The 26,894-nt window shown below is 39.0% G+C and overlaps 1 protein-coding gene across 1 annotated transcript; it reads right to left on the bottom strand.

Annotated features, from left to right (window-relative positions):
- Positions 1–33: 33 nt before the first annotated feature.
- LOC308099154 (uncharacterized protein) lies at positions 34–14,959 on the bottom strand. Its single transcript, XM_080447776.1, has 29 exons — positions 14,888–14,959; positions 14,658–14,776; positions 14,411–14,566; positions 13,312–13,520; positions 13,008–13,093; positions 12,592–12,719; positions 11,748–11,873; positions 11,276–11,466; positions 11,073–11,161; positions 10,750–10,880; positions 10,499–10,623; positions 10,163–10,280; positions 9,240–9,458; positions 8,932–9,102; positions 8,663–8,821; positions 8,489–8,538; positions 8,222–8,354; positions 7,736–7,818; positions 7,499–7,628; positions 6,664–6,854; positions 6,038–6,128; positions 5,281–5,407; positions 4,988–5,181; positions 4,424–4,579; positions 4,013–4,149; positions 3,409–3,560; positions 3,079–3,173; positions 1,844–2,084; positions 34–875 (listed from the first exon to the last, which is right to left on the bottom strand). The coding sequence occupies exons 1-29, from the start codon at positions 14,937–14,939 to the stop codon at positions 799–801; spliced, it is 3,936 nt and encodes a 1,311-aa protein (XP_080303902.1). The 5' UTR covers positions 14,940–14,959; the 3' UTR covers positions 34–798.
- Positions 14,960–26,894: the final 11,935 nt, after the last annotated feature.

Genomic DNA, 26,894 nt, shown 5'->3' with positions numbered 1-26,894 from the left:
GGAACTTTAAAGCAATTTGATGACAAGGCAATGTATACTTCTCATTTGTTTATTATTGTATTCAGACCTCAGATTTGTTATCCACAGATACATACAGTAACACATACCATGTTCATCTCATTATTTAAGCCCGAGTTGCAGAGTTCAGCCAGGATAACGAATTGAGGCGTGATTGTGTACTACATATCTTTAAAACATATTGAGTGGAAACAGGAAGGAAAATGATTTTGATTTACATATAAATATATGAAGGTTATAATCACAATTACATACAAATAGAGGATACACCAAATTCCATATACTGTGTGTGTGTGTGTGTGTGTGTGTGTGTGTGTGCGTGTGCGTGTGCGCGTGTGCGTGTGCGCGTGTGCGTGTGTGCACGTGCAGTATGTGTGTGTATATATATGTATGTATGTATGCACTGGTGCACTGTGTCATGACTGCAACTTGCTGAGTCTGATTACTGCTTCTGGATCTTTTTTGCATGATATCCCTCCTCTATACCTTTCTATTACTATCCTATACCATACATGCCAAAACATTCCTACAGATTAATTATATAATTTAACATTGCAAATAGCAGTATCAGCTTATTTATTTCAGTGCTAAACATAATGATTTCTGTCTATATGGGTTGAAGAAAATAAATACATTAAAAAGAATCCCATTGCACCAGAGTTTTAAAAACGGAATTTAACGGAAAAATTAAATAAATCTAGATTTGCACACAAAATGGTGTGGCCATTCAGAAACAGAAAGATAAATAGTTAATAGTGAAAAGTATGATGTTTCTACTCTTCATTCCCATGCTTGCATTTGGATGAAGGCAACGACCATGGAAAAGATGATCACAAGAGATGTTGCTTTGCATTGACCTGAAAGGGAAGCAGAGGTTTTAGGGTAGGGCTGCAACTGATAATCAAACTAATAAACAAATAATACATTTTAATAGTTATTTCAATAAAGTCCTAAAAAATAGCAGAAATAGCAGATCTACACACTCACAACATGTTGCAATGCGACGCGTTGGGAGCTTAAAGATCGGCTATTCTCACTATTTGTAGTTTGACTAAGCATACAGAGCTTAAATGGATAAACATATTTTTTGTGTCCCCGATTATTTGCAATTATTTCTAGGCTTTATTACTTGTCATAATTACAGATAATGTTTAATTATATACATATATACACACATAAAATACATAATGTTGTTTTACACAGTAGCATACAAGGACTATATTTATTTGATTATAAAAAAATCATCAATTATAATTTCTTCGTGTTGATTTGTTAACACGACATGTCGGACGCCTGTAACTGTGCTCTATTCTTAAACGCTGATGATACTGTTCTCCTAATCAAATGCTAACTCCTGGCTTATAACAATCTATCATTACACCTTAGGAAAATATATATTGTTGGCGCCAAATACAAAATAGGTAAAACCTCTGATTTGAAGGTTAAGCTAAATATGTAACGTTGCAGTAAAGTCATCAGTGAATTATCTGGGTTGTATTTTAGAAAGCGACTGACAAACTTTTTAGCACTAACATCAAAGTTTTTAGATAGGGACATTAAAGGTAAACTGTGTAACTTTTAGCCTATTTTATTTATAGATATACAAAACAATTTAAGCCATCATTCCCCTCTATCAGCCACTATACTATTGTGCTGGTGTGTTTCCCTGCAGGAATTCTGGCTGTATTATGGCTTTGTTCCACTGTTTATGTTGACATTCTGGACAAAATAATCGATAGTTGCAGCCAGTTTAGGATTTCTTTGTAACATTTTCTGAACAGTTAAGCAGAAAAAAAACAAAAAACAAACATCTGTCACAACTTACCCGAGGCTGATGTGGCCACAGTTGTCGCTGCTTCAGTAGTTGTTGCTGCTTCAGTGGTGGTTGTGTTTGTTGCCACTTCAGTATTTGAAGTTATTCCTCCAGTCATATTGATACCCAATGTGTCAAGTTCAGTCTGTAGCTGTTTACTTGTCCATTCTTGCACACTGCTGTGGCTCTCATAGGTCTTCAGGTCATCAATGTTATTACCAAGGAGATTTTGTACCTCACTCACTGTGAGATCCTATTCAAATAATGATAAAATAATAAATTAAAGGTTACGTGAGAGGTGCTCAATAATGCAGCTCTGAATACATAATGGTGAAAAACACTTAATTAAAGGACAATACTGGTAGTCTGGCCTTAGCCCACTGACACTCATGATATACTTCACATTACTAATGACTATTTTCCAAAGTGTAACGTCATTGAATATATTTGTAAAATTTTCAGCATGCTTTTGCTGCCACTGTATTTGAGCACCATTTCACAAAATGTACACTAGAATAGAATAGAATATCAACTGTGTCATCGTCCTTCTCTATGAAATGATCCCAGACTGAGCCACGCATCCTGTTCTTCATTTTCTTCTGACTAACATGAGCTATTAACCCATTAAGACCTGAGGCCAATTCTACAAATGTCTTCTAAATTGTAAAATGATGTTGCTATATCAGTGGTTCTCAAACTTTTTAATGTCAAGGACCCCCAAAATGATAATGTATTTGACCACCAGACCCCCATCTAAAAATATTTTGTTCCAGGAACCCCCAGAAGCAAAGTTAAAAATGTTTGCTTTACAAAAATATATATTCAAAGATTTGCAAACATTTTCACGATTTTTCTAAAAAATAGCAGATCTGCAAACTATGAGCTTGTAGATCTGCTATTTTTGAATAGCCAAAGTATAAAATTACAGATGCTTTCCCAGTTTTAATGGGTTAAGTCAAGTAGCACTCTACGCACTCTCGCTCACTCTCATCAGCTGGCAGCGACCTACCAGAAATTCAGGACAACCAGCTGAGAGTCTGAATCTACTCTACTATGTTACCGCGCCTTGCCGCCTCCCCAATTGTGTTTCCTCCATTAAAAAAAAACCACAGTATCAAAAAAAATGGCCGCTAACAGGAAAATGGTCTGTTTACGTATGTCTTCAATATATGGCCGAAGCTGTGTATAAACAATGACATGTATAGACGCCAGTATGGTCCTTTTAAAATAATTGCATTAGCACATACCAAGATGACAAGTCGATTCAAACTCAGGAAAGTATCCATACTCATGCTGACATTGGCGGAAGACAGGCTTTTTACGACGGCACTGTCAGCTCCAGCTAAAAGGGCATAAAGGTTGATAAGTGTTACAAATATGGGCATTTTAAATGTCTGAAAAACACCAGCTTGATATATCTCCCTCTCCCCTGTATTTCTCCAACAGCCCTGAATTTGAAGTAATTTCAATGTTAAACGAAAATTAAAGTTGAATATGTGATTTTCTTCATGCTTGTACTTAACACATTGCAGATAAAGTAAAACAAACTAGAAATGATGATGATTAAAAAAACATACGCATATATGATTCCAGCAACTGATAGGATGACAGCACATCTGTTTCAGTTTTTGTAGTTGTAGAGGGGAGTGGAAAAGCAGTTTTGGCCACGTCAAACAGCGCCTTCTTGTGGTCAGAGGAGCAGTTTGTGATATCCAATGCATCTGCATTTCTGTTGAGTACAAAATACACCGTTTTGCACTGTACAGTATACGCAAAGAGACTATTAGGATTATGGGTTTACCATTCACAAGCCTTAAAATCCCACAACTCCCACTAAAAGGGAGACGAAACCCTAGGCTGATTTTGTAGTTTGTTTTCAGGTTTTCTGTGATCAGGTTTATAATTAAATACAATAGGGTAAAAACATGGCAGGTTGACTACGGGCACGGTCAGGCATGCATGACTGAAACATACATGTCCCTTTCACTTCCATTCTATGACAGCTAAGATGTGGAGATTCCGGTTAGAGCACGTTGACGCATCAAGTGTTGTCGTGTGGAGTTCAACCATGTTGAATCAGCCTAGAGTTTCATGCCCCTTAAAGTCATTTCAATGCAGTTGATTGTGAAACTCTTTCCCTAATCATAAAGTCAGCATCAATAACACATGAATTGTCCTTACTTGAGACTGCCATTGTTAATGCCTTGTAACACACTGACGTCTAGAGAACATAGGTTTGGTCCTCCAACAGCGTTGAGTTCTCCGGACCCAAGGGTATTACCAGGAACACTCAGATACTTAGTGATAATAACCTTGCTCTGAAAAAAACAATACATTCATTATTATAAAATTGCCATCCTACAAATATCTGATTGATTAATACATACAGAAAAAAATTAATAATAATAAATACATTCATACAAATTGTATTAGAAAAGTAAAATAGTGGGGAAAAAATAATAATGAAAATGTGTGCAAAGTTGAGATATGTACACAGTCAAATCCTGTGTCCATTTGGTTACTATCAGAGTTAAATTAACACTCGGAGGGTTTTACAGTGCAGTTTTTCAGTGTCTGTGTTCGTGTTCATACTTGAGATGAGTTCCATTCTCCGTCAGAGGAGTCCATCAGTGCAGCCAGTGTATCTAACTCTGTGATGTTCCATTGCTGGATTTGTTCAACAGAGGCCATACGAGAAACCGAGCCAAGCAGTTGTGTTTCCTTATCTGAGAGGCCACGAGGAGATGCCTGGAAAATATAACATTCAATAAACATTATATTTTGTCCACCAGTTAAACAGTATGTTCACCAAAAACAGATTTTAAGCAATAGAGAGAGGGAGGGCACAGCTTTGATTTGCTTGTAGCCGTGTGTCAAATATATATACAGCTATGTACTATATATGAAGTGGTACAATTACATCACACTGTAGTCCTGGCTGTTTTACAAAAGCTAGTGATTTTGTTAAAAGCATTGCTCTTGTGAGTAAATTACTGCACACAGGAAGCAATATCTTATTTGGGTATATTTAGCTTTTTCCGGAAAATATAATAGGACTTTGACATGTGAGACACCTTGTGACAACATACAGTAATTGCATCACACTATGGAATGCCTCTTGTCCAAGCAAATTAACCATTGTTTTATGATTTTTACCTCGTGTAACTTCTCTAGAATGACCATTTTGAACTCGTCCTCTTCAACTTTACCGGCAAGTTCTGCCAAGTTCTCTTTTATCACTTGGGCACTCAGACAGTGGTTGAACGTGGTGACATCATATCCGTAGGGGAATGCTTCATCACTTATTGTAACTTTAGTGATGTTGCCCAATGTGTCTGGACATCCACTGACTAAAAAAGAACAGATATAGGTTAGAGATATTTTGAAACAGTGAAGAATCCACTGCCTACAACATATAGAAAAGGAAACATTAAAGAATTATTGCCTACCAGTTTCTCGTTTAGATCTTAGATTTGCCCTCCTCAGTTGCTTGAACAATTTCCTCAGCTTCCTCCTCCTTCTTTTGTTCCTTCGTTGTTTTCTCAGGAACTTTTTCAAGAACTTCCTTGTAGTTCGCTGTTAATCAACAGGATTTTCATGTTCATTCATACTTGTAATTCAGAATTGAAGTATTGGATTGGACAGATGATATATTAATTGTTTTAGTTACTCTGCAAGGAACTATACTATACTATACTATAGTGATCATTGTACACATGGAAAAAGTAACCATGGTTCCAGGTAGTGTATTTCAGTAAGGTAAAGTAAACATAATCATAACTGATTAGGAATCTAATGTAACATTAGCAATTACCTGCTTAACATTGTGCTGTAATTACAATGGTAACTACAGTATATTACAATGAACAAAATCTGCGCTTGCATCTTGAAATTAGCCTTCATATTACCCATTCAATAATAATAATAATAATAATTATTATTATTATTATTATTATTATTATTATTATTATTGCATTTTGAAATTGCCATTCATGTTACCCATTCAATAATAATAATAATAATAATAATTATTATTATTATTAATATACATTAGATTTGTATAGCACTTTTTAAAACAGAGTTACAAACTCACAAACAGTCACATAGAAACAACACAAAAATGGTGTGAGAAACATATAATAAAAGAGCATAAATTGCAATTAGTTTATAGTTTTTAGTTATAGTTTATTAAGTTTATAGTAGTACCTTATTAAACCTTCTCCAGAAGTTCTCTCTCATGTACAATGGCAGAGGATCTAGACCCAGTAGAGTCTTTACGTTCCATGTTGTGGGATGTCTGAAACACATGACAGACAGCTTAGACGTGCTTCTCAAACATTTTCATGGCAAAGACCCCCAAATTTACATATATTTAGCTGTGGACCCCCATTTGAAAACATTTGGTGCCAGGGACCCCATAACATTTGTGTTAAATCTTTTAAAAAAAAAATTTGAAACAGACGATCTACAAGCTCACAACGCATCATGACTCGACGCGCTGAGTTTTTTAGGCCGGCTATTTTCGAAGCACTGATGTATAAAATAGTGTTAAAGTGGTTAAACTGATTATGAATTTATATAGTAGCAATTTTTTTTTTGCTGGGGGGCTTCCAGGGAGTGTGTTTGCACAGTTTCACGTCGATCGGGCCAACGGTGCCGGAGATTAGCTGTCCACAGACGGACGGACACATGGACACACGGCCACATGGACGGACGGACAGACAGACAGACACACAGACGGACGGACAGACGGACAGACAGGGTGCAAAACATATTCTCGGCCACGCCTTCGGACTGGTGGAGACAATAAATACTAAAACAATTGTACCTACCCATACTTGGTCTTGCCATTTATGAGTCTGTTCTCAATGGCTACAATCTGCTGATCAGACAGATCATTGCAGTCCTTGAGTTTTTCCAAGATGGAAGAGTCTGAATTCTGAATGAAGTTTGGATCCAAATTACAAGACATGGATCCAAGTACATCCACATTTTCTTGGCTGATGTTTGTTCCACTTATGCCCTGCGATAAATCAGATGATGGACCGAGGTTAGTTTCCTTCTCACAAGGGATACAGCCTAGTAGTCAACCAATTAGATAATACTCAACAGAATACATTTTAATTTTGTCCAATCTGTATGCTAGAGTATGTTAATACAATATAACTTGTTATATTATATAACAATTGGGGTGGTTGTATTTTGTCTCCCTGCTCTTCTATTGTAACCTTTAGATCGTGTCAAAGGTCATCTCTCATCTAGACACAGGATCTGACACAAATTTTGACCAAGATTCAATTTATCCCCTGAGCAAGCAGGCAGGCTCTATTAGCTCGATGGTAAAAATGTCAGCACTTTTGCAGGAAACCGGGTTCAAAACCAGGGTAGAAGAGGAAAGTTACATAGTGCAGCTTTAATTGTATGTATATATCTTTTAACTATCGTATGTTGTAGTCAATGGAAAATCATGGGCAAATACATAAAGGGTCCTAATATTCATAAGTACTGTATCGGTCTTTGATCAATGCTAGATGTTTTTGCTTTGTTTTATGAATAAGACAACTTTTATAGTCATCTCCACCTACACCTCTCCCTCACATGCATGCTCACATATTGACTTGATATTTCATATTCACTGCATTTGGACACATTTCTGATAGAACTCACCAAGCAGCTGATGGCATTCTTCAACAGATCAGCTTTCTTCCCACTCAAAGTGCTGGACAAGACATCAAAGTTTGCATGTCCTGCTGCTCTAAAGTAGGACTTGCAGTTGGCATTTTCGACATTGTCATAGCTGTGTGGGTGCAGACACACACATGCATAGTCAATACATATTTTTCCGATTGACATGTCTTGAAATGAATGTCCATAACAAAACAGTAGTGACACAGGCCTACTCACTTGTGGTACAACAACATATCTGGGGGGTAGTTGGAAAAGTCCTGAGGCTTTTCTTGCTTGATGTTGTTATTCATGCAAGTCAGCTGCAAGACAAATGATTGTTCCTTATGGTTTATTGTTGTAACACCATTGATTTGATAAGAAAACCCATGTCCTAAAATGGCAAAATGTTATGTGCTAGGCATGGTCAAATGAAACAAGTCGGATATTAACATTTTAACCACTTACACCCTATGGTGAATACTTTTTTATAATTTAGAATTAATCAAATCTTCTCTTCTGAGGTTCCCTGGCACAAAACATTTTCAGATGGGGCATCGGCAGCCAAATACAGTACATATCATTTTGGGGGTCCATGGCACGAAAAAGTGTGAGAACTACTGATTTGGAAGGCATTTGTAGAATCGGCCTCTGGTCTTAATGGGTTAACATTTAGCGTCCAAGAATAGGAACGTTAGATTTCATGTGGTTAACATAAACATTTACCTGTGTTTCCTTGAGAATTACCCTCCGACGTCCAGACCTCCTCCTGCAAGCCTTTATCAGACGCCTTATCTTTCTTTTGGAGAAAGTCCGAATTCGGCTACAGGTGAATCCTTGCAGCACTTCAGTAGAAAGGCTGCAATAAAATACATGATCGTCTAATGTTATTGCGGTCACTGAGATTAAAAGTCAAATGATCAGCATGACCATGTATATATATTTTTTAATATAATTCATGAGTGACCATCAACCTCCTGATGTTACACTTACTCATCAGGCTCATCAAATCCATTTGCAACTATGCCAAAGAACAACACTGCCTGTAACAAATGCACAAAATAAGAACCAGTATTAGAAGTCAGAACAATGAAATCTGAGTAGATAATCTTAAAAGATCAAAACTGAATTTTGGGCATCAGTTACTGGTTTTAAAATCGGCTTTACCTGTTGACGTTTCCATTTTTTCTTGTTAAACTTTCGAAGAATTAGTTGGGTCACTGAACTTGATGTGAAAGAGGAAAAATGGTGTCGGGGAATATGGAAGGCCATGTCATCTGGAACCGTGTCTAACAACTGTAGTGGTGCAGAGTTGACTTGAACAATCTAAATTCCAAAGAAAAAGGTCAATGAGATTGGTTTTCCGTCACTATTAGAAAAGGTAAAAGAAAAGCTCTACGCAATTAACAAAAAAACAATGAGCTATTTAGCTGTACCTGATTAACATAAGTCTGTTGCACAATCTGTGATGCACTCAGCATGTTAGTGACGAATGTTGCACTGGTAGCAGTTGTAAGCACCTCTACCCCTGGGATGGAAGATACCATTTGTGTAGATAGCCCACTGACCAAAGAGCCAAGGTTTAGCAAATTGCTAGCTGTGTTGATCTGAGAGAACATTTTGCATTATTAATTGTTTTAATTCAAATTGAATGCAAATTGAATCATAGACATTCAAACCAGAGATGACTGGTGGTAGTATCTTCACAATACAATTAAGCAAAATGAGGCTGAACAGTGGCTACCTGGTAGTTTCCAGTGATCAGGACTTGTATGATAGTAAAAGCTTGGCTGAAGCTCCATCCTGATACACTCTCAAGTGTTGATAGAGACTGCACGATCACAGATGGAGAGAATGCAGTGATCTGGGCTGGAGAAAATCCTATACAGGCCTGACCCAAAGTACTGATCGTAGCCGCATTGACCGTTTGATGTTGAAGATTTGATGTGAGTGCAGATGATACCTGTAAAGTAGAGTACTTCAGTAATACAATGATCATAACTTAGTGTTTCTCAACGGAGCGGTACAGCCCCCCAGGGGGCATACAGAGAAGTTCAGGAGGTGCTGGAAGCAATATTTTTTAAAGGGGGGGCGCTGAGGTGCTCTTAGGGGGATGGCAGTTTAATATGTATATTCAAGTACACATTTTGTTCATTTCATCCTAGACATATCTTCATTAACGCTGCAGTCAAATGAGGTGTGGTTTCTGAATGGTGTGTAGTTGCACGTTTTTTTATTGGGGTGATGATGGAAGATTGGCTAGATTTGCAAGTCTTTGAATGGGGTTTGTACAGGTAGATACTGACATGATACTGACCATGATACTGACCATGATGCTGACCATGATACTGACATGATGCTGACCACGATACTGACCATGTTACTGACACTGACATCCCTGTGACAGGGCTGTGACAGCCCTGTCATTCAGTGCTGTGAGAGGCGCATGATGTGACAGGGCCTTACTTCCATATACAATTCTAGTTGATTGTTAATGTATTTTTTTTCCTCCCTGAGAAGTAGGCTAATATCCAGTTTAATGAAAAATCAGATATTTGGGAATAGCTGAGGGAATAGTCTAATAGTAGGTATGTGCTGTTAACAGGTGAGCCACCCCGACGGCCCAATTATCAATGATCTGTTGTCTAATAAATATAGGCTACTCACCGCAGGGTCTAAATCTGTGCATGACTTGCTTAGGATTCCCAGAATAGAGACACTCTGAGCCTCACTCAGAGCAGTGTAGACTGAGGCTGGAACAACACATTGGAATGTGGATGGAAGCCTATGAATAGAAGATCAAACCCAAAATATATATAAGGAAAATACATCAAGATAAGTCAATAACATGACTGACTATATTAGCTATTTGTATAATTAGTATTTTATACAATAAAAGTCTCACAGTAATAATTTAACACTGAGTTCAGTGAGTTACCCAAATGGACCTCACTGTTGCTTGTACTGTGTATGGTGCAATGATGGGTTTTAATCAGAACTCACTGAAGTGGGTTGAAATTAGGATTCTCCAAATAGATAAGTTCTGTGTAGCGGTCTGTCACAGTCTGAGGAACGGCATTCGACGTAAACAGCTCAATGTTTGCAGGGTTCACAGCAAACCCTTGTAGCTGCAACAAAATGGCATACTTTGTAAATTTACACTGATATGACATATAAAATGTACTAACAAAAGGATTCCTATGTCTCAAATTATGGTTACGGCTATATTACTGTATATGTGTACAATAACATACCACAGACTCTGGAGCAAATGATTCAAGGTCATCCACCGTCACAAAGGATATGAAGGTGCCAATGTAGCGTACAAACCAGTCAGTGGAGTTCAGCTTAGGATCAGTTACATTGAAGCATTTTGTTGATGAACCTAGAAGTTCAAGATAAAAAAGAAAGAAATATAAGATATGAATCTGTCAAATAGGTAACTACACAGCAACATCTGCAGTCTTAATTAAACTCTGAGTTCAATTAACACTTCTGGATTTTACCCTATGTATGTCTCTCAATAGCTATTTCATTTTAGTCACAGCTTTGATAAATAACTAAAAGGAATATGTACCGTTTGTATGCAGGTAGGTCTTTATAGTGTTGTATGCATCATCTTGTGTAAAGGAACTGTTGGTGTTATTCCTTCCCAGAATGGGGACACTGTGGAATGAAATCACTTGTCATTCTTTGAACCAGGCTCTACATACAATATAATAAAGCTGCTATTTCCCACAGATTGTTGATTCTATTTAAACAGCATAAATGAAAGCTTACAGTTTTTTAAATGCAAAGCAGGAGGCACCGAGCGTATCAGAAGAGTTGAGGAGATCCATGTTGAGGAATTGCAGGTAGTTTGTCAAGCTTTTATCAAACCAGCGGTCAACTTCAGCTTCGCTACTTGTGCTCAAAGCAAGTGGCCAAATGCAGGGCAGAACAAGGCTCCTTGCATCATTAGGAAGCTCCTCCTGCAGGAGTCATATAACACGGTTAGAATACTCAGAGTACATTCGGGGAGCTGATGGTTGAAGACAGCCATTGACAATGTCCTTAAAGCAGCAATCCCTATTCTGGGGCGACATTTGCCCGAAAATAGCCGATTTACAAGCTCACAACGCATTGCGCTGTGAACTTGTAGATTGCCTTTTTTTCCGGAGAAGAGATTTGTTTGGTGTAGTCGGGAAAAAAGATCGGTTTTCAGTTGAAAATAAAGGTTTGTAAAACAACAAAGTATAAATGAGCCCTTTACTCTTTCCAGGAAGGCGAGAATCTGGTTGAAGTTACGGAAGAGCTTGCAGAGCTCTGTCCCACTGTCCACTGTGTCTGGTTGTCTGAGGTAGGATCCCAGCTCGGAGGGCTGGATGGTGCTGATCAGCTGTGACAAACGACATGGTGCAGATTAAACCAGTGCAGTGCTACACAGTGGTGTTAAAGTAACACAGTACATTTACTCAAGTACTGCACTGTAGAATTTTGAGGTACTTTTACTTTACTGGAGTATTTCCAATTGTCTATACCTTTACTTCTACTCCACTACATCTCAGAGGCAAATAATGTACTTTTACTCCACTACAAGTATTTGAAAACTTTAGTTACTAGTTACTTTGCAGATGTAAATTATTACATTATAAAACATACATTAATCACTTTAGCCCTATCTTATACCTAGGCTATTTGAAAATAGCCGATCCACAAGCTCACAACACGTCGCATCGCGACGTGTTGTGAGCTTGTAGATCTGCTATTTTCAAACATTTTAGTACTTTTACTTTTGGTACTTTAAGTACATTTTGATACCAATACTTTTGTACTTTTACTCAAGTAAAATGTTTTATTCCAGACTTTTACTTGTAACAGAGTACTTCTACATTGCAGTATTGATACTTTTACTTAAGTAAAACATTTGAGTACTTTATCCACACACTGAGTGCTACACAGGGTCAATTTAATTCTGGACCCATAAGGGTCTATTTGGTTACATTTGTACATTGTGAGGTACAAATGGATAGATGGACACTGAGGACTTTACTGTGTACAGTATACAGGAGTGCATTCAAAACATGTAACGTTTACATATCAAAGCAAACCTTTACCTCTTGCTGTCGACCTGGTGGAATCAGAGCTAGCATGTTGGTCAAATGTGGCAATGGAAAGTCGTAGAAAGATGACTTTAGGAACAATATGAAGCTGTTGCTTGTATAGCAACGCAATGGAGTTGATCCTGTGGGGGTAAAAGAAACACATACAGTGTTATAAACTTTGTAATGAACTGCTAAACTGACATTGTCAGTGTAATGTGCAGACTACTGTACTGTAGGCTAATTCCTCACAGGTGTGAGACAATAAAAATTATTCTGACATTCAGTTGTTTAACTGGAATGTGACAGTGCATCAAGCAAACGAAGTTACCACACCACAGGTCTAGCACCACAGAAACATAAGTGTGTTATTAAAATATTAGCATCTATATGCTCTTATTAGTGAAGCTTTTCAATTTCATAAAATGCACCTGTGAGAGACTTCAGGATTTGTTGCTGGATTTCAGTCTGTGTGCTGCTGGAAAGGGTTGGCCGGATTCCACTCAGTAGCGCCACCCTAAGGAAAAACACAAACATAGAAAAGACCTTGGTAGTCAATCAAAACAACTTCACCCACAATTATTCAATGTGAAAACATGGTGATGGTATCGACGGGTGGGACTTTAAAAGATAAGATAAAACTTTATTGATGACATATGTAGTCTATCAACAAAAAAATGGCATGTGGCATCACATGAAGACAGTGTCTGGTTAAAACTATTAAAACAAACTTACACTTGTTGGCTGGTGTTGCAGGACCTATATCTAACTATGTTGAATAGTGGTGTCACATGTTCCACTGTCAGGTTCAGAAACAATGGCCTGAGTCTCTTCTCCAACCAAACCATCACCTCAGTGTCGCTGATCGATAGATCCGATAGGTTGGCTCGTGTAAAGATCTGCTGCAGCAGAGCTGAATATACACCTGCTGGTAGAGGGACTCTCTGCAAGCATCAATTGACAGTGTTACAATAATATAATATTAAACTTTATTTGTATAGCACTTTTCTTAACAGTGTTACAAAGTGCTTTTACAGTTAAAGGCAATGGTTAAGCAAGACAATAATGCAATGCATAATGTCAGAAACAGAGCAACAAGGCAATGACACAATAACAATGACATACATTGAGAAAGTGCTTGCTGTCTTAATGGAAGTAAAAGGCCTTCTTGTGGAAATAGGTTTTTAAAAGTGATTTTAAACTGGTTAGTTAGCTAGTTAACATGAGGTCCTCTGGTAGGCCATTCCAGAGTCTGGGGGCCTTGATGGCAAAGGCCCGGTCTCCTTTGGTCACCAACTTACAGTAGATTTAGGAACAACCAGTAGACCCAGACTAGATGACATCAGGGTACACATTTGCACATAGGGGTTTATGTGCCAGTGTGTAAAACCCTAAACATGTTGACATTTGAACCACACATAAGACAGCAAATGGCAATCTTGTTCATTTTCTACTAGCTGGTTAATTCTTACAAGTCATCACTTGCTGACTGCAGATATATTTACATGGTAAATGCAGATGAATTTACAGTAATTTCATTGAATTCACAATGTTATTTAACAATTTAAATACCTAAATCTCTCCTAGGGGTCTATACGTTTTCCCTCTACACCTTCACTCTTCACTGGAAATAGGCGTTCTACAAGCTCATCTGTTTTCATGTTCTCCTCTTTTCACCAAATGTTTGTCAATTACTAAGTGCCCAGAATACTAGCATTCCTGTGGTTAATTCTATTTAGTCATACAATTTTTATTCCCACAACTATCAGCAATTATGTTGTAATATACAGTTACAGTTAAGTTAATCACGAGGGCCAGTTTGAAGTGACAATACCTCTACTACAGGAGAGAACACGTCAAAGAACGATGCAAGATCTCTGGTTGGCACATGATTGAGAATAGCATTGACGTCTCCAGTATCCTTCAGCTGCCCAGGAATGGTAGCAACTTGAGCCAACTGTTCTGGACCAAGCAGGGTTAAGGTATCCATCTATATTTTCAGGAAAAAAAACAGTTTACTCCCGCAGTAGTACGTCTATTTCATAACACAGTAAATTCAGTGGACTTGAAGTGGTACTTACCACTGAGATATTTGTCTGGAGTTGCATGATATCAGGAAGGGGTACAAAGTGGATAAAAGGGCCAAAGACCAATTGTAGCCAGGAGGTGATGCTGATTGAATTGTTGATACAACCGGGAACTGAAATAAACAATGAACGCATTTGAAGTCTACATGTGATGATTATTTCTGTTGGCTATGGAATGTGCAATTTGTTTAGTTTATCTATTTTAGAACAAAAAGGACAAGCACCTTCTGTGTCATTTCGACTCAAATAGGCTGCAAGGAAGTTTGAGTAGATCATCTGTAGCTTTTGCCTGTCGAGAGCTGGTTGATGACCCAGAGCAGCCACTCTGCAAAGGTAAACAGGTATGAATACGAGATACAAAGTACACACATAGTAAGCATATGGATGGAAAAAGCGCTAAGCACCCAATGTAATTACACTCACAGAATCTGGTAGGTTTCACAGCTAAAGTCTTTGGTGCTGAGACAAGACAGAAACTCTCCAGATGCATGGGGGAGGAAAGGCTTAAGATTGTTTTGAAACCACTTCCGTATAAAGTGCGTATCTTTCAGCTCTTGTGGAGTAAACTGATCGATAGTGACCTCCCTGAGTACATCAAGCACAAGAGGTATGGATGGACCTTTGGGCAGGAAAGTCTGTGGACAGAAACAATGTTCAAATGCATTGACCTATTATTGTTTTAGGTGTTTAGTATATGAACCTACATAACTGTTGTCTGGCTAATATATATCCTACATACATGCAGCTTGCATACATTAAGCGTAAGCATATACACACACAAACGTGTTTGCGTGCACACGAGCACGGGTGTGCGTGTGCTTGTCAGGATGGGGGGCATTGTCTTTACCGTGTTTGAAAGCATTTGAAGAGCATCTCCAAGATTTGCAGAGAATTTGGTGAAGAACAGTTTCCACATTTCTTTGGTGTAGCTTATGTTGTCAGACAGTTTGCACTCTATGAGCATTGATAGCTGCTCTGGACTGAGCTTGAATTGCTGAAATAACAGAAAAAAATCATGAAATCAAACAGCTTTAGATGAATTATGTCTGTTACAAACAGTGCAGCCTTTTAACGCTATTCAGTCAGCTTGGCCCATCCCACAGTGCAACATGCAATAATGTGTCGGCATGATTGTGTTTTTGTCTTTTTGTTTGTTTTAACTTGCAAGAGAAGACGTTGACATTTTGATGTTCTACACTGTAAGATGGTTTTGAGATCAGGAATTTAATAAAACCACTAATCCGGCATCTTACCAGACAACTTGTTAAGCAACAAAACACAAAAACATCTTTACTGTGAGAGTGTAAGAGCTACTGTACCTGAGGCAGGCATGCATAGTGTTGAATGCTGAAATTGCAGATGGAATCGGTCATATTTCCGCCCAAGTAGCTTTCCAAGGCAGTGCTGTGAAATAGAGGCAAAGTATTTAAGAATGAGCAATCTGGGAACCCATCGTCAAATAAAAAGGAAAAACAGCGCCCCCAGCGTTTTTCACTAGTAGCGCAGCTCTGAATCTGTTCTTGAGAGATTAAAGAATGAGTCTATTGGGCTCCAAAGGTTTATATCGTATTCACAGTGTTGTGAGTTTGAGTCTGATTCTTGACAGCTATCGTATAGTCCTCTCTTTCTCATATCTCTCTTCTACTGAAGAGTTGAAATGCTATCAACTTAGAAACGATGCATCTACATGGATGAGTAAGCATGTACATGTCATATCGTGGAGGAAATCAGGGGACACTCACCTATTGACACCACTGCACATTTGGCTTTCTGTAAGAGAGTGAGTTTGATTAATTTCAGAATTGTCTCCAATGAGAAGCAAAGAGAGAAAAGGTTGCTAGTAAACATTAAGCTGTACTCACCGTTGGCTGAGGTCACTTTGCACTGGGAGAAAGACAAAAACGAATATCATTAGCACAGAGTCTCCATTGACTAAACTCTTCAAATGACACAAGGACAAATATAAGTATTCGCTCACCTTTATTACCCCAATCTGTGGCTGAATCCCATGGCAACCTGAACAGAAAGCGTCAACACAAACTTAAGCACATAGATGTCAAAACATGTAGCACAATGCTTGCTTGCATTCATTGAGATATTAGATAATACTTAAATCCCTGTACTGTAACTCACCTTTAGGGAGAATGCTCATCAGTTGGTCCTTGATGGCCATAATGAATGCAGCCAGTTGAGGTTGGGCTGAAGAAATGACCATGTCTAACCTTTGGAAGCTGATGGCAAAGGAGAGGGGAAGCCATGAGTGAGGAAGACATGAACACAAGATATCAAGCACAAGCAACAACTCAATTAAACGATAAAGAATGAGTTACAACACAACTTCACTTACATGGTACTGTATGACTCGCAACTAAGGTTTGCCTGAAAATGCAAATGAGAAAAACAGGATACAGTTACTGTATTTGAAGACAATCTTGCAAAACGCCTATATTACGCTAAAACATTTGGATATTTACCCCTCCGGCATTTGTTTCCAGGTAAACGAGGAAGTCTTTGAATCTGGTGCCATTGCCCAGGTGATTAAAGACAATGTTGATGATGTAAACTGTATTTGCAGTGTTAGGCTTCAGTACCACCTCTCCTATCTGCTGTGGAGAGAAAGCTGGCAGAACTTCCACCTATGTTGAGAATAGACAATGCACACACAGTAGTGTTACTCCTTATTTTTGGAAGTACAGCATCATTGTAATCAACGTGAAAACAAATACAGTAGTAGCAAACAAAAACTGTAGCATTTACACTACCTATATTTTAGAATACACAAGCCAGTTTACTTCCGCAGTAGTACGTCTATTTCATAACACAGTAAAATCAGTGGTCTTGAAGTGGTACCTACCACTGAGACATTTGTCTGGAGTTGCATGACATCAGTGAGGGGTACAAAGGAGATAAAAGGCCCAAAGACCAATTGTAGCCAGGAGGTGATGCTGATTGAATTGTCGACACAACCGGGAACTGAAATAAACAATGAACGCATTTGAAGACTTTGCAAATAATTCATTTTACTTGTCATGATCATTTCTGTCAGCTATGGAATGTGCAATTTGTTTAGTTTATCTATTTTAGAACAAAAAGGACAAGCACCTTCTGTGTCATTTCGACTCAAATAGGCTGCAAGGAAGTTTGAGTAGATCATCTGTAGCTTTTGCCTGTCGAGAGCTGGTTGATGACCCAGAGCAGCCACTCTGCAAAGGTAAACAGGTATGAATATGAGATACAAAGTACACACATAGTAAGCATATGGATGGAAAAAGCGCTAAGCACCCAATGTAATTACACTCACAGAATCTGGTAGGTTTCACAGCTAAAGTCTTTGGTGCTGAGACAAGACAGAAACTCTCCAGATGCATGGGGGAGGAAAGGCTTAAGATTGTTTTGAAACCACTTCCGTATAAAGTGCGTATCTTTCAGCTCTTGTGGAGTAAACTGATCGACAGTGACCTCCCTGAGTACATCAAGCACAAGAGGTATGGATGGACCGTTGGGCAGGAAAGTCTGTGGACAGAAACAATGTTCAAATGCATTGACCTATTATTGTTTTAGGTGTTTAGTATATGAACCTACATAACTGTTGTCTGGCTAATATATATCCTACATACATGCAGCTTGCATACATTAAGCGTAAGCATATACACACACAAACGTGTTTGCGTGCACACGAGCACGGGTGTGCGTGTGCTTGTCAGGATGGGGAGGGGGGGGGGCATTGTCTTTACCGTGTTTGAAAGCATTTGAAGAGCATCTCCAAGATTTGCAGAGAATTTGGTGAAGAACAGTTTCCACATTTCTTTGGTGTAGCTCATGTTGTCAGACAGTTTGCACTCTATGAGCATTGATAGCTGCTCTGGACTGAGCTTGAATTGCTGAAATAACAGAAAAAATCATGAAATCAAACAGCTTTAGATGAATTATGTCTGTTACAAACAGTGCAGCCTTTTAACGCTATTCAGTCAGCTTGGCCCATCCCACAGTGCAACATGCAATAATGTGTCGGCATGATTGTGTTTTTGTCTTTTTGTTTGTTTTAACTTGCAAGTGAAGACGTTGGCATTTTGATGTTCTACACTGTAAGATGGTTTTGAGATCAGGAATTTAATAAAACCACTAATCCGGCATCTTACCAGACAACTTGTTAAGCAGCAAAACACAAAAACATCTTTACTGTGAGAGTGTAAGAGCTACTGTACCTGAGGCAGGCATGCATAGTGTTGAATGCTGAAATTGCAGATGGAATCGGTCATATTTCCGCCCAAGTAGCTTTCCAAGGCAGTGCTGTGAAATAGAGGCAAAGTATTTAAGAATGAGCAATCTGGGAACCCATCGTCAAATAAAAAGGAAAAACAGCGCCCCCAGCGTTTTTCACTAGTAGCGCAGCTCTGAATCTGTTCTTGAGAGATTAAAGAACGAGTCTATTGGGCTCCAAAGGTTTATATCGTATTCACAGTGTTGTGAGTTTGAGTCTGATTCTTGACAGCTATCGTATAGTCCTCTCTTTCTCATATCTCTCTTCTACTGAAGAGTTGAAATGCTATCAACTTAGAAACGATGCATCTACATGGATGAGTAAGCATGTACATGTCATATCGTGGAGGAAATCAGGGGACACTCACCTATTGACACCACTGCACATTTGGCTTTCTGTAAGAGAGTGAGTTTGATTAATTTCAGAATTGTCTCCAATGAGAAGCAAAGAGAGAAAAGGTTGCTAGTAAACATTAAGCTGTACTCACCGTTGGCTGAGGTCACTTTGCACTGGGAGAAAGACAAAAACGAATATCATTAGCACAGAGTCTCCATTGACTAAACTCTTCAAATGACACAAGGACAAATATAAGTATTCGCTCACCTTTATTACCCCAATTTGTGGCTGAATCCCATCATGGCAACCTGAACAGAAAGCGTCAACACAAACTTAAGCACATAGATGTCAAAACATGTAGCACAATGCTTGCTTGCATTCATTGAGATATTAGATAATACTTAAATCCCTGTACTGTAACTCACCTTTAGGGAGAATGCTCATCAGTTGGTCCTTGATGGCCATAATGAATGCAGCCAGTTGAGGTTGGGCTGAAGAAATGACCATGTCTAACCTTTGGAAGCTGATGGCAAAGGAGAGGGGAAGCCATGAGTGAGGAAGACATGAACACAAGATATCAAGCACAAGCAACAACTCAATTAAACGATAAAGAATGAGTTACAACACAACTTCACTTACATGGTACTGTATGACTCGCAACTAAGGTTTGCCTGAAAATGCAAATGAGAAAAACAGGATACAGTTACTGTATTTGAAGACAATCTTGCAAAACGCCTATATTACGCTAAAACATTTGGATATTTACCCCTCCGGCATTTGTTTCCAGGTAAACGAGGAAGTCTTTGAATCTGGTGCCATTGCCCAGGTGATTAAAGACAATGTTGATGATGTAAACTGTATTTGCAGTGTTAGGCTTCAGTACCACTTCTCCTATCTGCTGTGGAGAGAAAGCTGGCAGAACTTCCACCTATGTTGAGAATAGACAATGCACACACAGTAGTTTTACTCCTTATTTTTGGAAGTACAGCATCATTGTAATCAACGTGAAAACAAATACAGTAGTAGCAAACAAAAACTGTAGCATTTACACTACCTATATTTTAGAATACACAAGCCAGTTTACTTCCGCAGTAGTACGTCTATTTCATAACACAGTAAAATCAGTGGTCTTGAAGTGGTACCTACCACTGAGACATTTGTCTGGAGTTGCATGACATCAGTGAGGGGTACAAAGGAGATAAAAGGCCCAAAGACCAATTGTAGCCAGGAGGTGATGCTGATTGAATTGTCGACACAACCGGGAACTGAAATAAACAATGAACGCATTTGAAGACTTTGCAAATAGTTCATTTTACTTGTCATGATCATTTCTGTCAGCTATGGAATGTGCAATTTGTTTAGTTTATCTATTTTAGAACAAAAAGGACAAGCACCTTCTGTGTCATTTCGACTCAAATAGGCTGCAAGGAAGTTTGAGTAGATCATCTGTAGCTTTTGCCTGTCGAGAGCTGGTTGATGACCCAGAGCAGCCACTCTGCAAAGGTAAACAGGTATGAATATGAGATACAAAGTACACACATAGTAAGCATATGGATGGAAAAAGCGCTAAGCACCCAATGTAATTACACTCACAGAATCTGGTAGGTTTCACAGCTAAAGTCTTTGGTGCTGAGACAAGACAGAAACTCTCCAGATGCATGGGGGAGGAAAGGCTTAAGATTGTTTTGAAACCACTTCCGTATAAAGTGCGTATCTTTCAGCTCTTGTGGAGTAAACTGATCGACAGTGACCTCCCTGAGTACATCAAGCACAAGAGGTATGGATGGACCGTTGGGCAGGAAAGTCTGTGGACAGAAACAATGTTCAAATGCATTGACCTATTATTGTTTTAGGTGTTTAGTATATGAACCTACATAACTGTTGTCTGGCTAATATATATCCTACATACATGCAGCTTGCATACATTAAGCGTAAGCATATACACACACAAACGTGTTTGCGTGCACACGAGCACGGGTGTGCGTGTGCTTGTCAGGATGGGGAGGGGGGGGGGGGGGCATTGTCTTTACCGTGTTTGAAAGCATTTGAAGAGCATCTCCAAGATTTGCAGAGAATTTGGTGAAGAACAGTTTCCACATTTCTTTGGTGTAGCTCATGTTGTCAGACAGTTTGCACTCTATGAGCATTGATAGCTGCTCTGGACTGAGCTTGAATTGCTGAAATAACAGAAAAAATCATGAAATCAAACAGCTTTAGATGAATTATGTCTGTTACAAACAGTGCAGCCTTTTAACGCTATTCAGTCAGCTTGGCCCATCCCACAGTGCAACATGCAATAATGTGTCGGCATGATTGTGTTTTTGTCTTTTTGTTTGTTTTAACTTGCAAGAGAAGACGTTGGCATTTTGATGTTCTACACTGTAAGATGGTTTTGAGGTCAGGAATTTAATAAAACCACTAATCCGGCATCTTACCAGACAACTTGTTAAGCAGCAAAACACAAAAACATCTTTACTGTGAGAGTGTAAGAGCTACTGTACCTGAGGCAGGCATGCATAGTGTTGAATGCTGAAATTGCAGATGGAATCGGTCATATTTCCGCCCAAGTAGCTTTCCAAGGCAGTGCTGTGAAATAGGGGCAAAGTATTTAAGAATGAGCAATCTGGGAACCCATCGTCAAATAAAAAGGAAAAACAGCGCCCCCAGCGTTTTTCACTAGTAGCGCAGCTCTGAATCTGTTCTTGAGAGATTAAAGAACGAGTCTATTGGGCTCCAAAGGTTTATATCGTATTCACAGTGTTGTGAGTTTGAGTCTGATTCTTGACAGCTATCGTATAGTCCTCTCTTTCTCATATCTCTCTTCTACTGAAGAGTTGAAATGCTATCAACTTAGAAACGATGCATCTACATGGATGAGTAAGCATGTACATGTCATATTGTGGAGGAAATCAGGGGACACTCACCTATTGACACCACTGCACATTTGGCTTTCTGTAAGAGAGTGAGTTTGATTAATTTCAGAATTGTCTCCAATGAGAAGCAAAGAGAGAAAAGGTTGCTAGTAAACATTAAGCTGTACTCACCGTTGGCTGAGGTCACTTTGCACTGGGAGAAAGACAAAAACGAATATCATTAGCACAGAGTCTCCATTGACTAAACTCTTCAAATGACACAAGGACAAATATAAGTATTCGCTCACCTTTATTACCCCAATTTGTGGCTGAATCCCATCATGGCAACCTGAACAGAAAGCGTCAACACAAACTTAAGCACATAGATGTCAAAACATGTAGCACAATGCTTGCTTGCATTCATTGAGATATTAGATAATACTTAAATCCCTGTACTGTAACTCACCTTTAGGGAGAATGCTCATCAGTTGGTCCTTGATGGCCATAATGAATGCAGCCAGTTGAGGTTGGGCTGAAGAAATGACCATGTCTAACCTTTGGAAGCTGATGGCAAAGGAGAGGGGAAGCCATGGGTGAGGAAGACAATGAACACAAGATATCAAGCACAAGCAACAACTCAATTAAACGATAAAGAATGAGTTACAACACAACTTCACTTACATGGTACTGTATGACTCGCAACTAAGGTTTGCCTGAAAATGCAAATGAGAAAAACAGGATACAGTTACTGTATTTGAAGACAATCTTGCAAAACGCCTATATTACGCTAAAACATTTGGATATTTACCCCTCCGGCATTTGTTTCCAGGTAAACGAGGAAGTCTTTGAATCTGGTGCCATTGCCCAGGTGATTAAAGACAATGTTGATGATGTAAACTGTATTTGCAGTGTTAGGCTTCAGTACCACTTCTCCTATCTGCTGTGGAGAGAAAGCTGGCAGAACTTCCACCTATGTTGAGAATAGACAATGCACACACAGTAGTGTTACTCCTTATTTTTGGAAGTACAGCATCATTGTAATCAACGTGAAAACAAATACAGTAGTAGCAAACAAAAACTGTAGCATTTACACTACCTATATTTTAGAATACACAAGCCAGTTTACTTCCGCAGTAGTACGTCTATTTCATAACACAGTAAAATCAGTGGTCTTGAAGTGGTACCTACCACTGAGACATTTGTCTGGAGTTGCATGACATCAGTGAGGGGTACAAAGGAGATAAAAGGCCCAAAGACCAATTGTAGCCAGGAGGTGATGCTGATTGAATTGTCGACACAACCGGGAACTGAAATAAACAATGAACGCATTTGAAGACTTTGCAAATAGTTCATTTTACTTGTCATGATCATTTCTGTCAGCTATGGAATGTGCAATTTGTTTAGTTTATCTATTTTAGAACAAAAAGGACAAGCACCTTCTGTGTCATTTCGACTCAAATAGGCTGCAAGGAAGTTTGAGTAGATCATCTGTAGCTTTTGCCTGTCGAGAGCTGGTTGATGACCCAGAGCAGCCACTCTGCAAAGGTAAACAGGTATGAATATGAGATACAAAGTACACACATAGTAAGCATATGGATGGAAAAAGCGCTAAGCACCCAATGTAATTACACTCACAGAATCTGGTAGGTTTCACAGCTAAAGTCTTTGGTGCTGAGACAAGACAGAAACTCTCCAGATGCATGGGGGAGGAAAGGCTTAAGATTGTTTTGAAACCACTTCCGTATAAAGTGCGTATCTTTCAGCTCTTGTGGAGTAAACTGATCGACAGTGACCTCCCTGAGTACATCAAGCACAAGAGGTATGGATGGACCGTTGGGCAGGAAAGTCTGTGGACAGAAACAATGTTCAAATGCATTGACCTATTATTGTTTTAGGTGTTTAGTATATGAACCTACATAACTGTTGTCTGGCTAATATATATCCTACATACATGCAGCTTGCATACATTAAGCGTAAGCATATACACACACAAACGTGTTTGCGTGCACACGAGCACGGGTGTGCGTGTGCTTGTCAGGATGGGGAGGGGGGGGGGCATTGTCTTTACCGTGTTTGAAAGCATTTGAAGAGCATCTCCAAGATTTGCAGAGAATTTGGTGAAGAACAGTTTCCACATTTCTTTGGTGTAGCTCATGTTGTCAGACAGTTTGCACTCTATGAGCATTGATAGCTGCTCTGGACTGAGCTTGAATTGCTGAAATAACAGAAAAAATCATGAAATCAAACAGCTTTAGATGAATTATGTCTGTTACAAACAGTGCAGCCTTTTAACGCTATTCAGTCAGCTTGGCCCATCCCACAGTGCAACATGCAATAATGTGTCGGCATGATTGTGTTTTTGTCTTTTTGTTTGTTTTAACTTGCAAGTGAAGACGTTGGCATTTTGATGTTCTACACTGTAAGATGGTTTTGAGATCAGGAATTTAATAAAACCACTAATCCGGCATCTTACCAGACAACTTGTTAAGCAGCAAAACACAAAAACATCTTTACTGTGAGAGTGTAAGAGCTACTGTACCTGAGGCAGGCATGCATAGTGTTGAATGCTGAAATTGCAGATGGAATCGGTCATATTTCCGCCCAAGTAGCTTTCCAAGGCAGTGCTGTGAAATAGAGGCAAAGTATTTAAGAATGAGCAATCTGGGAACCCATCGTCAAATAAAAAGGAAAAACAGCGCCCCCAGCGTTTTTCACTAGTAGCGCAGCTCTGAATCTGTTCTTGAGAGATTAAAGAACGAGTCTATTGGGCTCCAAAGGTTTATATCGTATTCACAGTGTTGTGAGTTTGAGTCTGATTCTTGACAGCTATCGTATAGTCCTCTCTTTCTCATATCTCTCTTCTACTGAAGAGTTGAAATGCTATCAACTTAGAAACGATGCATCTACATGGATGAGTAAGCATGTACATGTCATATCGTGGAGGAAATCAGGGGACACTCACCTATTGACACCACTGCACATTTGGCTTTCTGTAAGAGAGTGAGTTTGATTAATTTCAGAATTGTCTCCAATGAGAAGCAAAGAGAGAAAAGGTTGCTAGTAAACATTAAGCTGTACTCACCGTTGGCTGAGGTCACTTTGCACTGGGAGAAAGACAAAAACGAATATCATTAGCACAGAGTCTCCATTGACTAAACTCTTCAAATGACACAAGGACAAATATAAGTATTCGCTCACCTTTATTACCCCAATTTGTGGCTGAATCCCATCATGGCAACCTGAACAGAAAGCGTCAACACAAACTTAAGCACATAGATGTCAAAACATGTAGCACAATGCTTGCTTGCATTCATTGAGATATTAGATAATACTTAAATCCCTGTACTGTAACTCACCTTTAGGGAGAATGCTCATCAGTTGGTCCTTGATGGCCATAATGAATGCAGCCAGTTGAGGTTGGGCTGAAGAAATGACCATGTCTAACCTTTGGAAGCTGATGGCAAAGGAGAGGGGAAGCCATGAGTGAGGAAGACATGAACACAAGATATCAAGCACAAGCAACAACTCAATTAAACGATAAAGAATGAGTTACAACACAACTTCACTTACATGGTACTGTATGACTCGCAACTAAGGTTTGCCTGAAAATGCAAATGAGAAAAACAGGATACAGTTACTGTATTTGAAGACAATCTTGCAAAACGCCTATATTACGCTAAAACATTTGGATATTTACCCCTCCGGCATTTGTTTCCAGGTAAACGAGGAAGTCTTTGAATCTGGTGCCATTGCCCAGGTGATTAAAGACAATGTTGATGATGTAAACTGTATTTGCAGTGTTAGGCTTCAGTACCACTTCTCCTATCTGCTGTGGAGAGAAAGCTGGCAGAACTTCCACCTATGTTGAGAATAGACAATGCACACACAGTAGTTTTACTCCTTATTTTTGGAAGTACAGCATCATTGTAATCAACGTGAAAACAAATACAGTAGTAGCAAACAAAAACTGTAGCATTTACACTACCTATATTTTAGAATACACAAGCCAGTTTACTTCCGCAGTAGTACGTCTATTTCATAACACAGTAAAATCAGTGGTCTTGAAGTGGTACCTACCACTGAGACATTTGTCTGGAGTTGCATGACATCAGTGAGGGGTACAAAGGAGATAAAAGGCCCAAAGACCAATTGTAGCCAGGAGGTGATGCTGATTGAATTGTCGACACAACCGGGAACTGAAATAAACAATGAACGCATTTGAAGACTTTGCAAATAGTTCATTTTACTTGTCATGATCATTTCTGTCAGCTATGGAATGTGCAATTTGTTTAGTTTATCTATTTTAGAACAAAAAGGACAAGCACCTTCTGTGTCATTTCGACTCAAATAGGCTGCAAGGAAGTTTGAGTAGATCATCTGTAGCTTTTGCCTGTCGAGAGCTGGTTGATGACCCAGAGCAGCCACTCTGCAAAGGTAAACAGGTATGAATATGAGATACAAAGTACACACATAGTAAGCATATGGATGGAAAAAGCGCTAAGCACCCAATGTAATTACACTCACAGAATCTGGTAGGTTTCACAGCTAAAGTCTTTGGTGCTGAGACAAGACAGAAACTCTCCAGATGCATGGGGGAGGAAAGGCTTAAGATTGTTTTGAAACCACTTCCGTATAAAGTGCGTATCTTTCAGCTCTTGTGGAGTAAACTGATCGACAGTGACCTCCCTGAGTACATCAAGCACAAGAGGTATGGATGGACCGTTGGGCAGGAAAGTCTGTGGACAGAAACAATGTTCAAATGCATTGACCTATTATTGTTTT

Source organism: Gymnoscopelus braueri (assembly GCF_963280865.1).
Source record: "Gymnoscopelus braueri genome assembly, chromosome: 13".
Classification (NCBI taxonomy): domain Eukaryota; kingdom Metazoa; phylum Chordata; class Actinopteri; order Myctophiformes; family Myctophidae; genus Gymnoscopelus; species Gymnoscopelus braueri.
This window is presented reverse-complemented; position numbering and strand designations above follow the sequence as displayed.

Excerpts from the sequence above, each read along its gene's own strand:
- LOC308099154 (XM_080447776.1), bottom strand. The coding sequence starts at position 14,939 with ATGATCTACTCAAACTTCCTTGCAGCCTATTTGAGTCGAAATGACACA. Across the intron at positions 9,459-10,162 it reads GCACAGATTTAGACCCTGCG|GTATCATCTGCACTCACATC; the intron begins GTGAGTAGCCTA and ends TCTACTTTACAG. Across the intron at positions 6,855-7,498 it reads AGAATGCCATCAGCTGCTTG|GGCATAAGTGGAACAAACAT; the intron begins GTGAGTTCTATC and ends GATTTATCGCAG.